Source organism: Perna viridis, chromosome 14, assembly GCF_037379345.1.
Source record: "Perna viridis isolate PV_CMFRI_1.1 ecotype Kerala chromosome 14, ASM3737934v1, whole genome shotgun sequence".
Classification (NCBI taxonomy): domain Eukaryota; kingdom Metazoa; phylum Mollusca; class Bivalvia; order Mytilida; family Mytilidae; genus Perna; species Perna viridis.
Genome location: NC_142458.1, coordinates 3,951,877 through 3,975,454, shown reverse-complemented (window position 1 = coordinate 3,975,454; position 23,578 = coordinate 3,951,877). Strand labels below are relative to the sequence as shown.

Sequence of the window (23,578 nt, the reverse complement as noted above, 5' to 3'; positions counted from 1 at the left end):
GACATAGAAAATTACATAACATTTTACGTTTCATCATTTTGATGCAAATTGCTGCTGTCATTGTAGAGTTATTGCCCTTTAATTCATAATAATAAAGTTTTTTCAACTTTCCAGGTGATAGAAAGAGAATACTTTATGCAGCTTTCTGTAATGCAAAAATGTTATTGTCTACTGTAAAACGAAGCTCAGGTTTGATTTTGATTGTTAAAAAAATAACACCATCCATTGTTATTTCACATATATATAAAAAAAAAATCTCATAAAGGCAGTGAGTTCAAAGGCCGAAAGGGGACACTATATTGCATCAGCAATACTGTCAGAATGCTTGTTTTATCTACTCTGACTTTCTTCACATTTCAGGCACATTCCAGATACTGACAGTAGTTACAGAATCAATGATTTAGAGACCAATTTTACATACAAGAGAATGACAACACCTGAAATTTTACCAAATGTAAGTATAAGGTCATTAATAGATTATGTACAATTTGAATAGATTCATGGCTCTCACTTCTACAAGGTACATACTGTAGTGCATTCCCGTGCCTTGGTGTCAGTAGTAGTTCTGAGCAAAAGTATTGCTATTGACAGTGAAAACATTCTGACATTATGGACTTCAATCATTGTCCTAAAAATTTTCATATCTAGAGAAGAAGTACATGTACTTCCAAAAACATTAATATAACAAGACAGAATATATACATGTACTCAGACCCAGTCTTTGACTTCTAAACTTCAAACAAGACCTACTCTTAATCTAAAAAGAATTTTATCTAGGATACATTGGCTTGAAAGCAAAATTTCTGCAAGCCCGCGTCTATTTTGACCAGCATTGGCTGGTGGGCAGGACTGGGTCACTACTCTAAATATTTCAGTACATCCATGTTATGGTTGTTGAGTTTTACATGAAAATGGGATGGTTTTATTCCCATGAACAATTTCCCTATATGTGTAGTGTACATGTAGAGTTTTATTCTTAGTGCAGACTTTCAAGCGAGCCCTTATTTTCCTAATTTTCCTTATTTTTCAAAAACAGTCGTAATTTTCCTAATAAAAGCAGAAGAATCCTAAAAAAAGTTCTATTTTTGTTGAGAAATTCCTTATTTTTCGAATTTTGAAATGTTTAAATAGTAATATCCCTTTATATTGTTTGTATTAATGGAATCTAGCTGAGTATACTTTCAGAAAATGAATATTATGATCAAATAAACATCTCAGAAGACATTTTGATGGTCATTAGCAGTTGCTGAATACAATTGTTGACGGCCACTGACATGATCTTCTGGGTTGGTAAATAGCTTTTATATTATTGTCTTTAGCCAGTGGTAAGTAACTTGTTTTTCTTTAAGTATTATAATTGAAAAAGAAAGAATGTCATCCCTTATTTTTGTGTTAAAAGCACTAAAAAATCCTGAATTTAACCCTTATTTTTTAAGAATTTGGCCTTTAAAATAGCCCTTATTTTTTACAAAAAGTCACTTGAAAGTCAGTGTAAAAATTAGATTATTTTCCTTTTTCTATTGCAGAATCACAATTTACATCTTGATAAAGCTGGTTTGACTGGAAAACGACTGTCATTCGGTACTCCTTCATATCCTTCTCCTCTAGATAGGATAAGAGGTGGGCGATATGAAAGAGCTAACCAGTTTGGATTGCAGATTGGACAGGAGGCTTCATTTGAAGGAAGTCAGTCTTTTCCCAAAATAAATATTGGTCAGTTCTGCCTAGATGAAACTATGTCTAAACCTAAGACTAGTAAAAACCATGTTGGTATCAACAGTGAGTGTTACAATCTTATCAATTAAATAAGTATATAACAGTGTCCTATTTTAAAATAAAGGGTACAGCACCCTTTCTTCTTTCAGTGTATTTAGAAATGTCCATCTCTTGCAAAAGAAAATTGAAAATAAGTTCTATCGAATATGCTTAATTCATCTTTAAATCCCTGTATATAGTTTAAAAAAGAAATTGTTGAAATGCTATACACATAGCATGGTCATTATATATTAATTATTGCTAGACAGACTACTGTAGGTCTTTTTGATATACAGTGTACCAGTTTCAAGTTTTAATTGCTTGGCTTTTGAGACATGACTAATATCATACATGTAATTAGATTTATCAGAATTTCCAGTGTCATGTGAAAATTATATTTCTTCAATAGAGGTACATTTTACAGTTGAACAACACTTTCCTTTAAAACTTCACACTTCCCATGATAGTAGACTGTCTAGACATTTTACAATTGTCATGGTAGTAGACTGACTACACATTTGACACTTGTCATGATAGTAGATTGTCTAGACATTTGACACTTGTCATGATAGTAGACTGACTAGACATTTGACACTTGCCATGATAGTAGATTGTCTAGACATTTAACACTTGTCATGATAGTAGACTTTCTGGACATTTGACACTTGCTATGATAGTAGACTTTCTGGACATTTGACACTTGTCATGATAGTAGATTGTCTAGACATTTGACACTTGTCATGGTAGTAGACTGACTAGACATTTGACACTTGTCATGATAATAGACTTTCTGGACATTTGACACTTGCCATGATAGTAGACTGACTAGACATTTGACACTTGTCATGATAGTAGACTGACTAGACATTTGACACTTGTCATGATAGTAGATTGTCTAGACATTTGACACTTGTCATGATAGTAGACTGACTAGACATTTGACACTTGCCATGATAGTAGATTGTCTAGACATTTAACACTTGTCATGATAGTAGACTTTCTGGACATTTGACACTTGCTATGATAGTAGACTTTCTGGACATTTGACACTTGTCATGATAGTAGATTGTCTAGACATTTGACACTTGTCATGGTAGTAGACTGACTAGACATTTGACACTTGTCATGATAATAGACTTTCTGGACATTTGACACTTGCCATGATAGTAGACTGACTAGACATTTGACACTTGTCATGATAGTAGACTGACTAGACACTTTACCCTTGTCATTATAGTAGACTGACTAGACATTTGACACTTGTCATAATAGTAGACTGACTAGACATTTGACACTTGTCATGATAGGTGACTGACTAGACATTTGACACTTGTCATGATAGGAGACTTTCTAGTCATTTGACACTTGCCATGATAGTAGACTGTCTAGACACTTTACACTTGCCTCGATAATAGATGTCTAGACATTTGACATTTGTTTTAATAGTAGATTATCTATGTTAACTTGTGTACGACCTTACAGTGATGTCTCATTCTCTTTATTTTATTTGTCATTTACTTCTATTTTATTTGTGTAGATGGTAAATTAGATGATGTGAGTTACTCTCCTGTTAGGAGCAAGGGCTCATTCCTGAGTCCACATGATACCAGTTTAAACATGTCTAACAGTGAGAACTGGTCATTTTACAACTATCTTGGCGGACACACTACATCAGCATTCCCTACTACAGTCAGAAACCCTAACAAGGCAATATGTACGATCAACGCCAAAACATCAGAGGTCAGTTTAATTAATACTTGTGCATATATGTACTTCTTAGGGTGAAACAATATCATATAAATGGCCAGCCTATGGTAAAAATGGCGTTTCTGTGATTTATATTTTAATACAAAACCATTCCTTATCTTGTTTTGTAAAATAGTACACATTTGCAATACACATTGACAAAAACTCTTAAAATACATAATTTAAACACATTTAAACATTGAAAACATAGGAACTTTGTAAAAACTCTAATCCTTTAATACTTTGTACATGTGGAAATTGCTACACTATGGATATGTTCTTTACAATATGAAATAAATTTTAAAAAATGATGGAAATTTCTTGAATTAAAGCAGGTATACGAAAGTCTTATTTATCAGGCTGATGAAATGGTCTGTTTTCTTCCCAGTTTTCTTTCACAAATAGACTAAGCCATGGAATAGGCAATTCAAATACAATTAAAGTTAATACATCGTATAATTGCATAAAATGAAGTTTAAAAAAAATCGATTTTTAGAAAATCGATCAAATTTTGCTTCAGAAAGTTGACATAGTTGTGATATGTTTTTAGATTCTTATAGCAAATGATATTGCCTGTGTTTTGTTTGGCTATGAGTTAGAAGATTTGATTGGTCGTAACTTAAGGGACTTAATCAAATTAAAACCTAAAGACCAAGCTACTATCAGTGAGTCACATCTTGATGAAGCTTCAGGAGAGATGGTCACAATCTCAGGCAAAGTGGTAGGTATTCAATACAGAGATATGTTAAGGAAACAATATCAGTCAAGGTGGTAGGTATTCAATACAGAGATATGTTAAGGAAACAATATCAGGCAAAGTGGTAGGTATTCAGTACAGAGATATGTTAAGGAAACAATCTCAGGCAAAGTGGTAAGTATTCCACACAGAGATATGTTAAGGAAACAATATCAGGCAAAGTGGTAAGTATTCCACAGAGATATATTAAGGAAACAATCTCAGGCAAAATGTTACACTTTTTCTCTTAATTCTAATGATGAATCATATTGTCATTTATTTTCTCACAAGCAGGCAACATTTTATCTGTTTTGCTGCATGATTGAAGTATCTTAAATGAGCACTCGCTCAAGGTACCTCTGGTATTTTTCAGTTTTCCATAAATTTATTATCATGAAAGCCACATCCACATAAACCAAAAGTGCGTTCAGTGTCTGTTGATTTGGCAAGAGTCTTGCTTTTTTGTTACTTTTTTTTTTTTTTTATTATTTTCTGTTTACACAAAATAAATAATACAAGGACTGAAATTTCCTTATGACTTTGCATTGTAAAGACAATTTGGAATTCCTTTATAAACGTTTCTCCACAGTCATTAATCACGATGTTACCGTTCATACTTTGATGGCTTTATTGCAGGTAGATGCTTGTGATAGTGAGGGTATAGTAATGGCAGTGTCTATCTGGGTCCGCAAGTTAAATTGTAAAACAGAACCAAGATGTTTAGTAGTCATGGAACCAGTAGAAAGAACAGTTGCCATGGTTACATTTAATAATCAGGTTTGTTTTTACAAAGAGACAAAGTTTCTATTTTTACAGAACGATAATGGTTTTAGTAAAGGTGACAATGGAAGTATCAAAGAAAATGAAATAAAAACAAATTTCTGACCCTTAAACTCAAACTCTGAAATTTTCATCAACATAACCTTCTGCACACGAATGAAAAATACCCTAGAACTAACAAAACTCCAGTAGGAAGTATGCAATTTCTAACCATCAAGTCGAACTCTGACCGGCAACAGAATAAATCTGGAAATCTTCAGACTTCAATTTCTTGAACTCTTTGATAACTTGAACACAGTTTAATGATCCCTTTGTGTTTGAGCTACAGAGGTTTGACTGTATACACTTGGCCACTGAGTGGAAATATTTCATTTCCATTTTAGGGTGTGATACTGTCATGTGACCATCAGTTAGCCTATTTACATGGATTTGATTCTCCTGATGATATTGAGGGCCTTGACCTGACACAGTTGATCCCTTCCTTTACCATGCCAAAAACTGGTAAAACTTTAGACAAGGTAAACAGTATAAATCAATGGTAAAACTTGAGACATGGTAAACAGTATTAATCGTTGGTAAAACTATTGACATAGTTAACAACATTAATTAATGGTAAACCTTTAGACGAAGTTTCAGTATTAATCAATAGTAAAACTTGAGACATAGTAAACAGTATTAATCAATAGTAAAACTTTTAGACAAGGTAAACAATATCAATCATTGGTAAAACTATTGACATAGTTAACAACATTAATTAATGGTAAACCTTTAGACAAAGTTTCAATATTAATCAATGGTAAAACCTGAGACCAGGTAGACAATATTAATCAATGGTAAAACTTTACACCTGGTAAGCAATATTAATCAGTGGTAAAACTTTACACAAGGCAAGCAATTTTAATCAATGGTAAAACTTTACACCAGGTAAACAATATTAATGGTTAAAGTAAATATAAGGTTACCAATATTAATCAAAAGTAAAACTTAAGACAAGGTTAACAATATAAGTTAATAGTAAAACTAATTACTAGGTTGATAATATTAACAGTGTTAATCAATGGTAAAACTTAAGACAAGGTAAACACATTCAGTATTAATCACTGGTAAACAATGAAAAAGATGAAATTTAGTTATTGTGTTAACAGTGTAGAATAGTTTGTATTTTGTTATAGGTTTTTTAAACGGATCCCTTAGGATTAGGAGCTTCTAAGGATTGTATCATTTGAGTTCTATCTTGTGATGTTACATGAAAATGTTTTAACCAATTTTGTAAGAAGTGTCTCTATGAAGAGTAAAATTGGTAAACTCTTTGGATTAGGTATTAACACTTATCTCTTGTGTTTCAGAATCTTAGATAATCCCTTGTATGCCACATTCTTTCATATGATAGAGCATTGCTTTATGATACCAAAGATTTATCAAACACTTCTCAAGGTACACTTTAAAGTATCTTAGATGCTGAAAGTGTATGTTATATATGTCAAGAAAAGCCTATCACAGTCTTAATAATATTTCAAGATCAAAACTTCTGCCCTCACAGATGTACCAATTTTTCATCTGTATTTTATGGTTATAATTTAATAGTCATCTAAAGATGCAAGTAGCTTAAATTGAAACTCAAGCTTAAGGGTTTTTGGTCTTTTTCATACAACACAAGTATTTCAATGAATGAAGTCTCATGCATTCGATAATTGGCATGTTTAAAAACCCCATGGTATTGGCAACATGTTTCCATCATAGTAATTGAGACCTGCAGTAAACATTTATCAACAGGAAATAAGAAAACAGAGAGCAACAGGCAGAACAAGAGATGGTGTTCCTTTCCCGTTAAGTATCTCAGTAAAGAATGCATCAGATGTCGAGGATGACCCTAGAAATATACCACCTCATCTCCAAGGTAAATCTAAAAACTATCATCATATCTCCAAGGTAAATCTATATACTACATGTGCCGCCTCTCCATCAAGGTAAACTTGAAACTGTTACCTCATCTACCAGGAATGTGGTAAGGGAAATTTTCAATAGTAATTGAGAGTAATGTTATCACATATAATTTGAATTATACTGAGTTTAATTGATTATAACAAAAATTGGCGGTTTTTAATTACTATAGTAGAAAAATGTAACCATTTAAAACGTGCCATCTACCTGAATTTATGCTTTTGGCTTACGCATTTCATACTTCAGTGATTCTGTAGCAATACATTTATTTTTGCATGCATAGGGTTAGATTTTTATCATTAGCATTACTACAGCTGTTTACCCTTTCCCTCATGAGATTTGGTTGATGTGGTACCTATGTGATTTGAGCTAAAAATTTAAAATGTTCTAGATCATTCAAATTAAGTCCATGAAACTCAAACTTGGGGTAAGTATTAACTGGCAAAGTGTCCTGAGAAAACAGGTTGCCATGATTGGTCAATAGTTGCTATGGAAACAGCAGTGGGCCTCAAAGGGAATGAAAATTGAAAAATGCATTTTCAGACCATTTTTAGCATTTTGCTTGGCGCCTGTCGTCGTTGTTGACAATTTTTCAGAACTCTTCTCCTCTGACACAACTTATATAAGGCCTACAAAAGTCTCCAAGGGATTAAAATTGTTAGAGGAATCCTTGTAAGATGAAAAATGACTTTTTTTTGTTTTTTGTTGTTTTTTTTTTTTTTTTTGACAGTTTTCAGGCAAAATCTTGAAAACTATAATGGATAGAAAGAAACTTTCAATTGCTGAAATGATCCTTATGATAAGTCCTATCAAAGTCTTCTTGAGTCAAAATTGTTGGACATCTCCTTGTTAAATTTATTGCACTTGAAAGACAAAATTTAACTATGTGAGTGATTCAGGCTCCTGGGAGCAGTGATTGGGATTACCGTGTGCCATGCGCCATAGTCGCATTTCCTCTTAGAAATAGCCCATTGAGTGACTAATGTGTCACGTCATGTGTGCGCATTAAGTTTCCATCATTGATGGTGGAGTGTTGTCCACTACTTGTGACAGTAAAAAAGGCATGAACGTGTCTTTCAACAATGTTTTTATTAGCTGCAAGTGGATGTTTTGATCACCACGTTTTTTTTAGGGGATTTGAAGACTGGGAAATGAAATGGTACTTTGTCAATTTTTAGATTACATATTCTTGATCGCTTAAGCTTTTGAAAGAACAATAAACATTGTTTTAAAGAATAAATTTAATACCAAAACAGGAGAAATTATCTTTTTCAATGCCTAAAAAATATTAATGATGGTAATTAACAGAATCAAACTGCATTTTTGATGAAACTAACTTGGCAGCAAGAGACAATTATGAACCCCTTATTGAAAATACTGATAATGGTGGAGTCATATTATCTGGTCCTGAAGCACCCCAAAAAAATTCAAAATCTGATTGCAGCCAAACAAAAAAAATAGACTCTTTCATATCATTTGTCATTAGCTACTTTAATAGCCTAACTGATGGCGGATCTGTGGACTATGATAAAGGATAAGACAATACATTAGTATAAATGTGACAATTAATTGACACGTTAATTGTTAACTCTTAATAAACATTTGATCTGCAGTGTAAATTAAAGTTTGTTTATGTTACATTTAGTCTTCTATGTCTAGCCACCCTTAGCTGTTATTCCAAATTTTGTCCAGTGTTTTTTTTAGAATGGTCCATTGAAATTGAAAATCTCCCATTGAATTGAAGGGTAAAGGGGCCATAGTCCCATTGGCAAAATTTTAATCCCAATCACTGTGAGAGCCTCTTGTTTGACTAAAAGTTGGTTTAAAAAAATTTTTTTAAATCAGTATTAAATGGTGGGATCAGAAACCTGTTATATCCGTTTTGAATGAATTTTTAGGCAATTTGGCAAAGCTGAAAGATGTTCAGATTTTGCTATCAGCAAGGGTCTCTTTGCTCTCATTTGAATTTCAAGATAGGAGAAATTTAATTTTTTAAGAATTGTTATGTAAGACCCCTTTTTTGTAATTTCTTAAAACAACATAATTTACAACTGATGTACGATTTTGACCATTTTCCAATGGGTTCCTAATCTTGACAATTGGGAATTTTTCAACATATTGGAAATTTTCAAGACTGTTGGAATCAATACATACTAATTCAACTTTTATGTGTTACATCAATGCAATGAGCAATAACCTAAAACATGCAAAATTACGCACCAACATAAGTTATCCACCCAAAAATATATTCCTTAAATCTGCCTCAATGAACTTTTCACATAAGTTCATTGGGAAAATACCATGAGTTCCCACAAAAGGAGGCTGGACTTCCTCACTACTTCAGTCAAAATTGTGATAAAAAGTTCAGTACTAAACTTCGGTTAAGCTTATTTGACATAAAACCATAACTATTCTAGAGATGGTTTGATTTGTTGGAAATTTCAGAAAGTATCAATTTAATGAGTTAGGTAGTTTCATGACTTTTATTTGGTGGTAATTATACAATAATACACAAGCAATGTTTTTTTTTCACCCAGTGCGATTTAAAGATTAAGGTAGATCATACTTAAATATTTTTTGTCAATATATTCATTTTGTTTTCTTCTAAGATGACATTGAATGAACATACTGTAAAATTGAAAAAAAAAGAACTTATTAGATGTGTGTTCCAGCCAATTATCTCCCCTTGAAAGAGGATTTTACAATAAATGTGTGTATGTGTTTATATGTCATATGTTAAAATGTTTTAAAGCTGATTTTTTAACACCATTTCAATCATTATTTGCTCATTGAAAATACAGACTTGCTAGGTGACAGAATAAAAGATGCTCCATATATAAAAGGGATGATATACCTTAATCTAAAAAGTATAATAATATATTTCATGTACATTTGAATAAAAGATGCTCCATATATAAAAGGGATGATATACCTTAATCTAAAAAGTATAATAATATATTTCATGTACGTTTGATTATCTAGATGGATGCTATGACAACATATACCTGGGTATAGTTTGGGTTTTCTCTAGTATCAGTGGACTTATAACATTCCTGCCAGATGGGAGAATCCAGTCTATCAATGAAAACTTCTCCAGGCTCCTGTTTGGTTATAATAGTGAGGAACTCATTGGAAAGGTAATTATAATTGAATCATTTATAATGTCTAATCTAATACATGACTTAAACTGCAATGGTAAGGGACATAAACCTTACAATCATTGGAACGTTTGTATTCAGCATTTTACATCAATGTCATGTAAGCATCAAAGTAACTTGGATTGATTTCATTCTGTGTCAAATGAAAGCTTGATACGCTTTGGTGAAATTGAATACGATACAAACATATCACTGACTTCATGAGTTTTGTCCCTCACCCTAGGTCTACCTCCTTAAAAAAAATTCCATAATTGTAATAATTTCAAACTTATTCTGTTTTGTTTCAATATAAAGAACTCAAATATATTTTGTATTTTTTATGTCAGTCTCAATGAATTAAAAGTATAGTTATCTGATATCTGGGTTTGAAATTAACAGTGAGCCACTATCCAAATAGGCCTGCCTTTTTTCTCTAATTTCTAGCCAGTTTTCACATCGCACGACTGGTTAGTCTCTCTCTAGAGTTTTCTGTTTCATTGCATTTGATTATCTAAGCTACAAAATATGTATCTATTGTCCTGAACTCTTCTTGAATTACTATGCTGGTCTGAGGTGTTTATTTCATTAATACAAGATATTTTTTTTTTTTTATTTTCTTACCTTGAATACACTATTTGAAAATTATTATGAAGAATTGAAAAAAGAAATAGACTGATTTATGTTTTTATGGATGGTAAGTATGCATGTGATGTCAAAAGGTGTGTGTAAATCAGAATGGTAATATTTCACACACAAATTATTTTTTTGTTTTGAAATATTAAAGGAAACAGAATCTACAGTTCGAGCTTGCTAATTTCTCTCGATGTAAGAAATTAGATAATCCACTCTCTAGTGTTGCAGATTCTATATTTCTCTTCATGCTTACCCTACCAGTGCATCTGGTCCATCCTTCCAGTTTTTAGTGGAGCCCGAATTGCTCATAAACTTTTGTCACTTTGTATGTATTATTTTGGTTACTTTATGTATTTTGGTGTGTGTGTCTTGTTTTCCTTGTCTGGTCTTTGTCCCTGGATTACATTCTTTTGATTTCTGCTAGAATCTTGTTTCCCTTGATTAATCTTTATATGCAGACTACCAACATTTTAACTAGGTGCTTCCAAGCAAATAATTGAATTTAAAACTTTTTAAAACTATTTAATCACACTTTATCATTACCATTATATAGATGTATAATGATCTTGATAGGTTGGGTATCATATGTTGATCATTACTAGATGTGCATGAAGGATTATATTTACTGTCGGAGGACTCCAGAGGGAGATAATCTAATGTAAGGGTTTTAAATGTTAAAATCTTGTAAGCCCAATTCCTCCACTCATGGGATTTGATAAAATTTGACATGAAGGTTGGGTATTCTATGTAGATGTGTATAAAGGGACACAATTACTGTCAGAGGACTCCTAAGGGAGATAATCCAAATCATGGGTTTTACATGTGAAAACCTGGTAAGTGCAACTACTACACCATTCAAGGGATTTTGATGTAATTTTATCAGAAGGTTGGGTGTCATATGCAGATGTGCATAATGGAATGTAATTTTTATTGGAGGACTCCAAAGGGAAATAATCCGAATTATGGGTTTTACATGTTAAAACATGTTAGAACTTGTTTTATGAATTTTGCTTCTGTGTTGATGCTTGCCAGTTGGTGGTATTCTCCGTGTTAACACTGACCAGTTGGTGATGGTCTCTATGCTAATACTTGCATTTTCAATGTTAATACTTGCCAGTTGGTGGCATTCTCTATGTTGATACTTGCCAGTTGGTGGCTTTCTCTATTTTAATATTTGCCAGTGGGTGGTATTCTCTATGTTAATACTTGCCAGTTGGTGGCATTCTCTATATTAATACTTGCCAGTTGGTGGTATCCTCTGTTAACACTGGCCAGTTGGTGGTATTCTCTATGTTAATACTTGCCAGTTGGTGGCATTCTCTATTTTAATACTTGCCAGTTGGTGGTATTCACTGGCCAGTTGGTGATGGTCTCTATATTAATACTTGCCAGTTAGTGGCTTTCTCTATTTTTTGGTGATGTTTACTTATTGCCATGGAAGAACTGTAAGTTTGAGATTTTTGTTGTTTCTTTATTTTATGGCATTTTGATGTTAATACCAGATTTTGGTGTGATTTATATTGTTTTTCTTTTTTTTTGTAGGATATTTCAATTTTAATACCAGATATTGGTGAGATTTTAGAAGACAATGGATTTCATGCACCAAAAGAAGATCTCGGTGAAGATAACAGTAGCCATATAAAGAGAAAGAAGTGTAATATTTTTTGTGTTACACAGTGTTCTAGGATTCCTATTTCCCGTTAGCCGGGAAAAGTGAAAATTGGGTCAGGGAAAGTTAGGGACTTAGTTACACTTTCTCGTGGCAATTTGAAAACTTCATATGCTGTAAGGATTTGTTTTGTTAGAAAAGCAGTCATTGACTGTGGGAAAGTTGGTTTTATATGGATTTTTCCTGTTGAAACCTCAATTTCTGAAAAATCCTAGAACACTGTTATACCCATGTAAACCACAAGAACCTTGGACATGTCTATCAAGTTTTGCAGCAAATCATTTTAAGTCTTTTCTAAAAACATGAATTATACGATTTTGTTTAGTATGAAATACAAACCAAGTTCATAGAAAATTGAGACATTTTAGGTTTTTCTAAATCAAAAGTAATGTTGATATTGCAGGGATGATTTTTTTCTGTTTTTTGTTTTGCGGAAATTCTGCTATTTAAAATTTACTGTTACGATTCTTTTTTTACTGTTTTTTTTTCCGATTTTGCCAAATTCTGCTTTGTTTGTAGACCTCATAAGATCATCCCAGATACTGTGATATTTGGTTTATGTGATTTTAGCAGTGAGTATGAAGCTAGGTTCTCTTGAAATGATGGATGAAATTCTACAGAGGTTCATCCAATTGTAGCAATAAAAATGATCAGCAATGCATTTTCAAACAGTGATCATAATTACTAAGATCATAATAATATAAAATTATTTTAATTGGTGAAAACTATTGTTGTATATTCCATGCCTCAAAGGATTTACTATAGTCTGTCTATCAGTGTTTTTTGTAACAGTTGTTAAAACAACTACTTTGTGTTCTCTTTTAGAATTGGTCATTGATTATGTAGAAAAATAAATCCCAGGAATTCCATTTTATCATTTTTTTTACCATGGACTGGCCATTTATGTTGCACAATTTTACCCTGTGATTTAATTTGATTCTTAAAGGACTTGTTTCTCCACATGTTTAGAAAGATGGGTTCTGTGTGTTGCAGGAAATGGCAACCATTATAAAGCACAATTGTATTGTGACCTTAGTAAAATTGGGTTTATCCCTGATGTCTGAAATAAGATTATTATGGCATTGTTCATATGTTTATCAAAGTTTTACCATGGCTACCTTTAAAGGACATCATAGTAGAACAGATGTTGGTATATTACAGTGACAGAAACTGATTGTAGTGAGGATCAGGGTATCGGAAGTAGTATAATTTATGTTTGTATATTACAGTGAAAGAGACTGATTGTAGTGAGGATCAGGGTATTGGAAGTAGTATAATATCTGGCCAGACTGCATCAGCTTTAGAGACATTAGCTGATCTAAAACCTGGAGTCACATCTACACCTAATAAAGGACATGCACAGTCATTTCTTAGGTTAGCACAATAACTTGACCATTCTCAGTTTGTTAGTAAAACTATTTAGAGTGTGTGTATGTATATAGTCTTTTGAAGACACAAATTCTGTATATTTGTGCAAGTGAGTAACCCTAAATGGAGATTATCCAACTAAAGGGTTATATATTTTATTACATGTAAAGCAGGGGGATTCTATTTTGTGATCTTGCTCACAGTATTTCTAGTTCATTACTGTGCTGGGTAAAATTTCAAGATTTCTATCTGTATTACATTTTTTAAATTTATCTGTAAAATTCCATGTAAAAATTTGCAGTTGTATAATGGTATCATGCTGTCATCTGCATTTTTTCTGGTGTTCATAGACAATTTGGTTTCCAGACAATAACTTGAGTATAAGTGAATGGATTTTAACTTTTTCAATGCTGCAAAGTTAATAGGCCATTTTGGCTGCCACCTCTGCATTTTTCTAATATTTTTATGCTCATTGCACACACTGTTTCATGCTCAAACTTTTTACCTTTGGAGTTACAAAGAAAAGTTTATATATGAAGAATTATCTACAGGTTCCAAAATATCATAATTTTACATTAATTCAGACTTACATTGCACATAAAGCACCCAAGTGAAATGTTTTTTAATCCAAGTATTTAAAGTTAATGGTGCATGAAACAGGAAAACACAAGTCCATTCAATGTCTGTGTTCTCAAATTCAATCAAATTCTATTTCTTGGGAGAACATCATTATGATTTATGATGTTCACTTTCAATGTCCAATTGACCAAAATACATTTTGATTAAGTCGGCGTCTTTATTGTATGCCATTTTGCTTCATATTTTGTTGATTCAAGTCCAACTTTTCGTGCAACAATTTCCTAAAGAAAGTACCTAGATTTTAAACACAAAGATGATATTTGTATGCATTTTATAATTGGGTAAAACCTTTAGGTCTGGCAAAATCAAGTAGTTGGAAAAACGACTTCTGCAATAGAAGGCATTGATTGATTTTTGGATTGTCACTTAAACTGTTTAGGAATTATGGACAGGAAACAAATGTTTTTATGCTATCTGGACGACAACTTGCATATAAGTGAATGGATCTCTTTTAAATTGTACTGCAAGATGCCATATTAGGAAAGGAAGGCTTGAATTTATTTAGGGGGTTGTCAATAGAACTGTTTAGGAATTGAGGTCAGAAAATTGCATTTTCATTACTATTGGACAGTAACTTTAATGTAAGTGAATTGATCTCTTTGAGGCCACCCACAAGGAAGACTGATATTGATTTTAGGGGTTGTGACTGAAACCATTTATTAATGAAAGGCTTCTTTGATTCTGGTTGAATTCTTATCCCATGTCATATTTAATCAGAATCAAAATTGGAGCAGTATCAAATTTAAATAGTGTGTCAAACTTGCTCTTACAGATCAGTATTCTACCTCTGTGGTCGTATCAAGCTTGGGCCAGACAAGTATTTATTTTTTCATGTATTTTGTAGGACTGCCTTGGACAGTGAAAACAGCAAGACTATTAAAGATATTTCACCTTTGGCTGAGACAGACAGTATCGCAATGAAATTAAACCTTGATTCTGACAGTGACAGTGATGACATTATAAAGCCTCTTTATAAATCAGATGTTAGGTCACCTGTGCGTTTAAGTGATGTTTCATCTTCAAGTACTGATACTATACCGACTGCAAGAGAGAATAAAAAGTTCTTTCCTCCAATTGCCCCAGATGCTGGAGGTGACATCCCTCCATCTAAATTACAAAAGTCCAGTGATACAGAAATGGAACAGTTTACAAAGAATGTACAACCAGTTGAAAGAATAGATGATTTAAGTGACATTGAGTCTGGCAATGAAGAGTCAGAACTTAGTAGCACTGCTGAACTTCTCGCCGCCAAAGTAGGAATTCTACATATTCATTCTACTGAAGATTTACTCAATAAAAGTATCCCATCAGAACAGTTTGACTCTATAGAGCAGGGAGCATCAGGAGATGTTAGTAACAATTGTCAATCAAGTAGTGGATATAGAGAATCAACAGATGACAGTTTCCATGACAACCCAATGCAAAACAATGTAGACTACATCCCTCCAATTAACCACCATTTTGTAGTGAGTAGTAGTACAGAATCAGACCTCTCCTGTGACGAGATGCCACAGATTCCTAAAGCATTATCTCCCTCATGTGGAAACTCTTGGGAGAACCTTGGCACAGACAGTAACTTAACAGACTTAATGCCTGAGTGTGATTCTAGTCTTGCTGAAAAATATGGATTCTTTTCTGCCAGCAGTGCTTCAGACTCTATGAAAAAGTCTAATGGATCTTTGTCTTATTCAAAATCCCGAAGTCCTCGAAAACATCGACGAGGTCGTGGAGAGTTCAAACAGAAGCCAGATTTTAATAAAAATGGAAGTAAATTGGACAATAGTGTGTATGCTGAGGGAAGTTTTGCTGGTGCCTGCGTACATAAGGATGGATCACATTTAGGTAACCTAGAAATCAATGATATGTTGTGTCATATTCAATTTCATCGAAGCCTTTCAAGCTTTCCTTTGAAACAGAATGAAGTCAGTCCAAGTTACTTTGATGTTTACATGAGATTGATGTATAATGGTGAATACAAACATTCAAATGATTTATAAGAGTTGTGTCCCTTACCCTAGGTCTACCTCCTTAAATAGGAATAGATTTAATTGATTTTTGTCAATAGCATTCTGATAGATGAACACCTTTTTGGTGTTAATGCTATGATAAAATATAAATAAATGAATAATGGAAGAAACCTTTCAACAATTAAATTGAAATGAAGCACTAAAGAAGTAATGAACAAAATTGGTCAATTACACATAATTTTTTTGGTCTTAATTACTTTTTATCCCCCCTCCTGCTAAACAAATTTAGGGGTATATGCATGTAGGAATCAATCTGTCTCTTTGTTCATCTGTCAACTTTTCTTATGACAACTTTGGATTTTGATGAAACTTTTTGAAGAGGTTGGACAACATATGTAGATGTGTATGAATTAATAGAACTCGAAAGGGAAATCATTCTACTAAAAGGTTTTTTATTTGTGTTGAAATCTCACCTTATAAGTGCAACCCCTCCTAGGTCATTTCAAGGATTCTGATGAAATCTTACAAGAAGGTGGATATCAGAAGTAGATATGCATGAAGGAATACAATACTGTAAAAATACTTCATATTCATGGATACCAATTTTTGTGGATTAGGGAAGAAACACAAGTTCTTGGATTTTTTAATTCATGGTTTTGAGGTTTGTAGTATACACATCAATGAAAATTTCCTTTTCATTGGAGACCAAATTTTATTGTTTGGCCTAACCACAAAAACAACGAAAATTGGTACCCCATGAACAATAGTACTTTCACAGTAGTGTGAAGTCACCAATGGGAGGTTTTTCAACTTAAGGGTTTAACATTTTAACTTTATTTGAATTGGGGGTGGGAGTAGGGGTCTTGCACATAGAATTTCTAATATATTTGCTATTTTTTCTAAGATGTGTGTATCAGTCACACAAAGAAATTGATGAAGTAATATCTGTTACAACTAAAAGTAAAGACAATATCCTTACTGAATTAATATGGATGAGTATTTTATAATTCACAGGTGTGATATTCCAAATTAAGAAGATAGAATTAGATGATGGGACATTTACATATTGTATGTGGGTATCTCGTGATCCAGAAGATGCGCCTGAGTATGGAAAATCCTTTACTAATCTGACACTAGCTACAAGCTTTAACAGTACGATGGACAGGTCCAACTGTAGTGTAGGGGAGGTAAGAATAAATTATCAATTAGGGAAGTCCAACTGTAGTGTAGGGGAGGTAAGAATAAATTATCAATTAGGGAAGTCCAACTTTAGTAAAGGGAAGGTACTGAACAATTGCAGTCCAAGCAACTTATTGCCAAAAGATATTCCTAACACTATCAGTTTAAGAAAGGATCACATTAAGTTTATCCATAAGAGCATCTTAGACTTACACTTTTCGAAATTTCAAAGTTTTTGCTATCATTTGCTTTAGAGAAAAATGAAATTAGCATTTGACACTTTACTCTGAGGTTTTGTCATTAACAAATTTTTTTGTGCTAGTTTATTATAGATAAGAATGACAATGAGCGGAAAGAATCTGATGAAACCGAGGATAAATCACCAGGACGAGGGTTATATGACCTAAAATATGAAACACTGGACTCCATTGGTAAAGGAGCATTTGGTTTTGTCAAGATAGGTGCCCGGAGAACTGATGGCAAAGAGGTAGGAAGACAAACTTTTTTAGAGTGTTCAGTGTGTTTTGGATTTAGTATGAGTCTTTTTTTTTTCATTATATATACATTACCAGTTCTTGTCAACTCCTGTTTCCATGAAAAAGCCAAGCATATTGTTTTTTGCATTATTTATCTTATATCCTGAAAAAACATTGGATACAGTCTTTGAATTTAGCCAGGGGCCATGTGGCCCAGGCCCCTAAAATCTGCCTCGTTTCCCTAAAATTATGTTCTTATGAAGCCTGACAGACTTCTACAAATTTTGGGGTGTTGTAGTGTTCTGTTTATTTTTTGGTTCTTAGACATAACTAAATAGTCTGAATCGAACGGGCATTTATTGTTATGTAATTTCATTATACAGTCAAACCTCCATGTGTAGAACTCGGATTAGTCGAAATCTCGGATACCTCAAACTAATAACAAAGTCCCAGCAAAACTCCCCTTACTCCAATTCAATTTTACCTCAGATGACTCGAACTCGGATGAATTGAAACCTCCGATAACTCGAGGTAAACAGTCAGTCTCCTCGATAGGACTTTAAGGTTAATTGACCGTGATGTCTCGAGGTCAACTAATTAGTCGGAAATCTGATTGCTTTATTATAAACCATGATTGAAGTTGGTTTAACTACGTTTAGTGTGGCTTTTGAAATTGATTTGTTGACACTCTTTATGACTTGATTTGTTTATTTAATTAATTTAAAATTGTGCGTTTGAAAAGAAACGAATTTTATTAATCACAAGTTGGAATTCACCCTAACAGTGATATCAGATATTTTGATAAAAATTTGTTTAAAAATACAGATGAATTGTAATGATATCCGACAATTTATTGAAACACCAAACAGACAATAGTAAGTGTATTTCAACGACTACATTTGTTTCGCTAGTGAATTTGAAATTTTATCGTAATAATGTAGAGCACATGGTTTGATGACACTCCTGATTGTGAGTCAAACAAAGCAGCATGGTTCCTTCGACTTCAACTTAACGAGGTAGACATATTCAGATTTTAAAAAAAAGTGTTCCTAATAAAGCCCTGTAAAGAGGGGGAAGCTGGCTTGGATTATGATGATGATGAAGATGTTGACTACCCAAAAATTACAGTAAAAGACATTGACAATATTTTATTTAATATGTTTATAGACAATTTTCATATAATTTCAAATTTTTTTTGGCCCCTGAATAGTCATTCAGACTTCCAATTGTTGGAACTTTGGAAGTCTGAATGGTTTCTGTCTGAAAAAGTTAACCGTGAAGACTGTGGATAGAAACTTCTAAATGATAAATTATTATTATTACATTGTCTACAAAAGTCTCCCTTGGGTTGAAGTTATATGAATGACTTAAAATGACAAAGTTTGAATCTTCAAAATGACAATGCCAGATTAGGATAAATTTTTGCTGAAATTAGCCAGCCCTGACAAACAATAGCCAGTCTTGGGTTGGTGGGCAGGCTACTATTTCTAACTCTGCCAGTAGTTGTAAGCTCAGTTTTAACAGCCACAATGCCACTATTATAGTTAAACTTTGAATGTTATATTATACAACTATGTTCTTGTTTCCTCCTGTAGATATATATCTGGCATTTTTTATTACCCCCACTGGTTTTACATGTTATATGTGTTGAAATCACCTTGTCTATTTGTCTTTCAAAATATTATTAAATAATTGATTAATGGAAAAAATGTTTTTGAAAATATAATCTAAACAAGATCATTCCCTTTCATTTTTTGTGTTCTATTTGTTTTAAGTATCAGTCTTTCTGAAAATCAGACAGAAGGTGATTCATGCATGTCAAAAACCCACCGAATTTAGTTTTACTTCTTATTTAGAAACAGTTATTGATCACACAACCAGTCTTAGTTTTTCATTTTGAATAGGCCTGCAGCAGGGCTAAGCTTGTCGTAAAAGGCGACTAAATAGTGCTCTGGCGTTGGTTTCACAAAAAGTCGTAAGTATGAAATTGATCGTAAATCATGACGTCACAATGCTTTTTTAGTTTATGACGTCATTACTTACGATCAATTTTACACTTACGACTTTTTGTGAAACTGACACCAGAATCCTAGCCAGGGACTAGGGCGCTTTGCTCAGAAGCAACTTGGTTGTGCGCCCCAGGTGGTGGAATGGGGTACCCCTGGTGTGTCACAGGCTGGGGTTGTCAGGCTATAATACGGAAAACCTGACTGCAAACCACAGTGGTGCACTGTGTTGGGAAAGATGCGACGTTCCTCGCACGTTAAAAAACCCTACTGTGGTATTCTCCTGGAGTAGCAACCATAGGGCTCCACCACAGGAGACTAAATTGCCCGACCCTACCCACCTCTCCCTATTTCCAGTGGCAATCAAAATTTGTCGACCCCATTGTCCTTGTGTCCCGTCTCATTTTTCATTTCATCATCATTTCATGTTCATTTTATCATCCACTTCATGTTCATCGCCTGAATATAGCTGAAATATTGTTGCTTGGGCGTTAAATCCCAACACACTTTCATAAATCTTGTACTCTGACACTACTTGACCAATTAGAACCAAACTTAGTATGAATATTCTAAGAGTATTCTGTCCAGAATAGGGGATTTTTTATTTTGTAGAATAACAAGGCTGCCATTACTAAAAAAAAAATATTGGTCAGACAGTACCCATTAGGTTTAGCCAAATTCTAATAGGATAGAATTGCTTTCTTTCAAAAATCTTCTCCTGTGGAACCACTGGACAGAAAATCAATGAAAGTTGTTTCTTATGAGTTAACATCAGGAATTTTTATCCAAGGAAAAACATGGCCACTTCTCCAAAAAATATAATGTGACTTATTTAGCCAGGTGAGCTATGAGGATCTTTAGAGCCTCTAGTTTTATATTCACTTCAGGTTGTGGTGAAGTTTATTAGGAAGTGTAAAGTACTGCATGAGTGTTGGATCACTGAAAAGACAGGAGACAAAATTCCCATGGAGGTGTCACTGCTGAAAAAACTTTCACATCCAAACATTGTTTCTGTATGTATTTCATTACATATTGTAACAGGTATACCACATATGCATTGTAGTAATAACAGTTTTAATGTGTTCTGTTTCAATAAACAAACCAATTACATCTTCCATTAAGATATTTCTAACACATCAAAGACGGGGCATCACTTTGTCTGGATAGATTTTCATAATATCAAAAACATGGATTCTTCATGGATGAAAAAAAAAACACAATAAATAATACCTTAAATTTGTAATACATGTTGAAGACTCCACTTTCTGCATCATTTACAAGTAAAATAATCTCAATAGATACACCAGCATAACATGTTAAAATAATTAGATATTCACACAAATCTTTAGGCCAAATTATCTGTGTTCAATATAAGTGATCATAAGTCTTCACCTCTTGTCATGTAAAATTACATCTTAACAGTAAATAGCATTGTGACATTATATCTTTCAGCAAACTTTACACTTTCAACTTTTGTGAAATTGACTCCAGTCTTCTGAATCCCTTTAAAAGAAACAATTTTGTTAAAATCTGCTTTATTGAAAAGACTGCCATGCTGACAAAATTTATGTGGCAAACCAGCTTTTCTGTAAAAGTGAATTTTGGTCCTTGCACCAAAATGAAAAGTTATGAGAAAAAATTAACTTTTCTGGCAGACTGCTGTTGCTTGATACACTATGATTATTTCTGTATTTCAGATACTGGAAGTATTTGAGAATGATGACTATGTACAGATGGTGATGGAGAAACATGGTAGTGGTATGGATCTGTTTGAGTTTATTGACAGGAGTCCTCTACTGGATGAAGGTCTAGCTAGTTATATTTTTAGGCAGGTTAGTTTAATATCATTATTGACATTTTCTTCATCAATTTCAAGCATTTGTTCTATCAATAAAGAAGATAATGAAGGAAAACCCAAATATGAAATTATTTTTTACAAAACTTTAATTTGATAAAAAACTTTCTAAAATGAAGAAAGGACTTCTTTTTACCTGCGTCCTACAGGGAAAGCAGACCTAGTTGTTGCTGGACTTAATTCATCCATCTCGTACTGACTGGAATGCTTAAATAGTTGGTATATTGCTTTCTCATGATGACTTGTACTGTGTGTTTCTCATTTTAGGTTTTTGGCTCTTCTACTTCCTGTTTACTGATTGACTTTATGGTTTTTTTAGGTGCCTTTCGTAACAGATTTCTCAGCTTTTAATGGAGGGAATGCTTAGATATTTGGTTTATTGCTTTCTCATAATGACTTATACCATGTCTCCCCTTTTTAAGTTCATGGCTCATCTACTTCCTGTTTATGAATAAATGTAGTAATTTTTTTAGCATGCAACAGTCTTGTTATTGAAACTTTTCACACTACATCTCCTATTATTGAAAAAAAAATTAACAAAAGTAATCCTACATTTTTAGCATGTTGAACAGTTTATGTTGTCAAGGGAACTTACTTTGAGTAATATTATTCTTTACTGCAGTCAAAGTGGTGAAATATAATAAGAAAAATATTTTAATGATTTATTTGAGCCAATAACATTTTTTTATTATGTTTTATTGTATGGTAGTGATAATAATTACAATGTGGATATAAAAGTGAAAGATTTGATTATTTTAGATGGTGAGTGCCATATCGTATCTCCATAGCAACCATGTCTTACATCGTGATGTGAAGGACGAAAATGTCATTCTGAATGAAGTATTTCAGATAAAACTTATAGATTTTGGTGCTGCAGCCTACATGGAACCATCCAAACTATTTGGCACTTTCTGTGGAACATTAGAATACTGTAGTCCTGAGGTCCTGTTAGGCACCAAGTATGTTACAAATAATTAAAAGCATTGTTAATTTTTTTCTGCTTTTTAGCGGAATTCTGCTAATTGAAATCGGGATTTTACCGTTATGATTCTTATTTTTACGTTTGATGTAGGTGTTTCTCCAAAAAGCACCGTGCTTCATATTGCATTCTTATTTTAATTAGTTTCTGATACCACAGTGCTAAAAATCATACCAAAGCGCAGCACTAAAATGACCTTGTGAGAACTTATATAAAATGAATTGAATTTAAAGTGAACCATTATAGTAATATGAAATGCTGTGTTATTATACCATCGCTTCGAAGAAGAGTAGGTTTACTGTTTTAGCTCTGTCCATTACTCCATCCATAACCAGAACTTTAGTAACATTTTTCTCAGTAACTTCTGACCATAGCCACCAGATCTTTGGTATGCTGCCTCAACTAGTGGTCACATACCGCACTTAACAATTTTGATAACAACTTCTGGAAGAATACTTTTTTGGGGGAAAGTGGGGGGTATTCTCAGTGTGTAGTAGCTCACGGATCCCTTGTTGTTCATGGGTTACAAATTATTATTGTTTTAGCAAATATAAAAATTTGGTTTCTAGTGTTCAGAAATTTCTCTTTCATTTATATGGTGGAGTTAACAAATCCACAGATTCAGAAATCTACAAAGATTTAAAGTTTTTTCTTAAACCATTGAAATTAATTCTCATGAATTAAAGTACTTCCACTGCATTGATTGACGTGT

The 23,578-nt window shown here is 33.1% G+C and overlaps 1 protein-coding gene across 1 annotated transcript in view; it reads left to right on the top strand.

Moving 5' to 3' along the window:
* LOC148597783 (PAS domain-containing serine/threonine-protein kinase-like) overlaps positions 1 to 23,578 on the top strand; it is a 43,770-nt gene that overhangs the window by 10,410 nt on the left and 9,782 nt on the right. The window contains exons 2-17 of the mRNA XM_088560568.1: positions 361 to 454; positions 1,527 to 1,779; positions 3,293 to 3,495; positions 4,052 to 4,226; positions 4,878 to 5,014; positions 5,401 to 5,535; positions 6,791 to 6,914; positions 9,941 to 10,095; positions 12,271 to 12,382; positions 13,627 to 13,771; positions 15,249 to 16,246; positions 17,386 to 17,558; positions 17,873 to 18,037; positions 20,920 to 21,045; positions 21,730 to 21,864; positions 22,647 to 22,846. Of these exons, the coding sequence (XP_088416694.1) occupies positions 361 to 454; positions 1,527 to 1,779; positions 3,293 to 3,495; positions 4,052 to 4,226; positions 4,878 to 5,014; positions 5,401 to 5,535; positions 6,791 to 6,914; positions 9,941 to 10,095; positions 12,271 to 12,382; positions 13,627 to 13,771; positions 15,249 to 16,246; positions 17,386 to 17,558; positions 17,873 to 18,037; positions 20,920 to 21,045; positions 21,730 to 21,864; positions 22,647 to 22,846 (3,330 nt within the window). The remainder of the gene's footprint in view (positions 1 to 360; positions 455 to 1,526; positions 1,780 to 3,292; positions 3,496 to 4,051; positions 4,227 to 4,877; positions 5,015 to 5,400; positions 5,536 to 6,790; positions 6,915 to 9,940; positions 10,096 to 12,270; positions 12,383 to 13,626; positions 13,772 to 15,248; positions 16,247 to 17,385; positions 17,559 to 17,872; positions 18,038 to 20,919; positions 21,046 to 21,729; positions 21,865 to 22,646; positions 22,847 to 23,578) is intronic.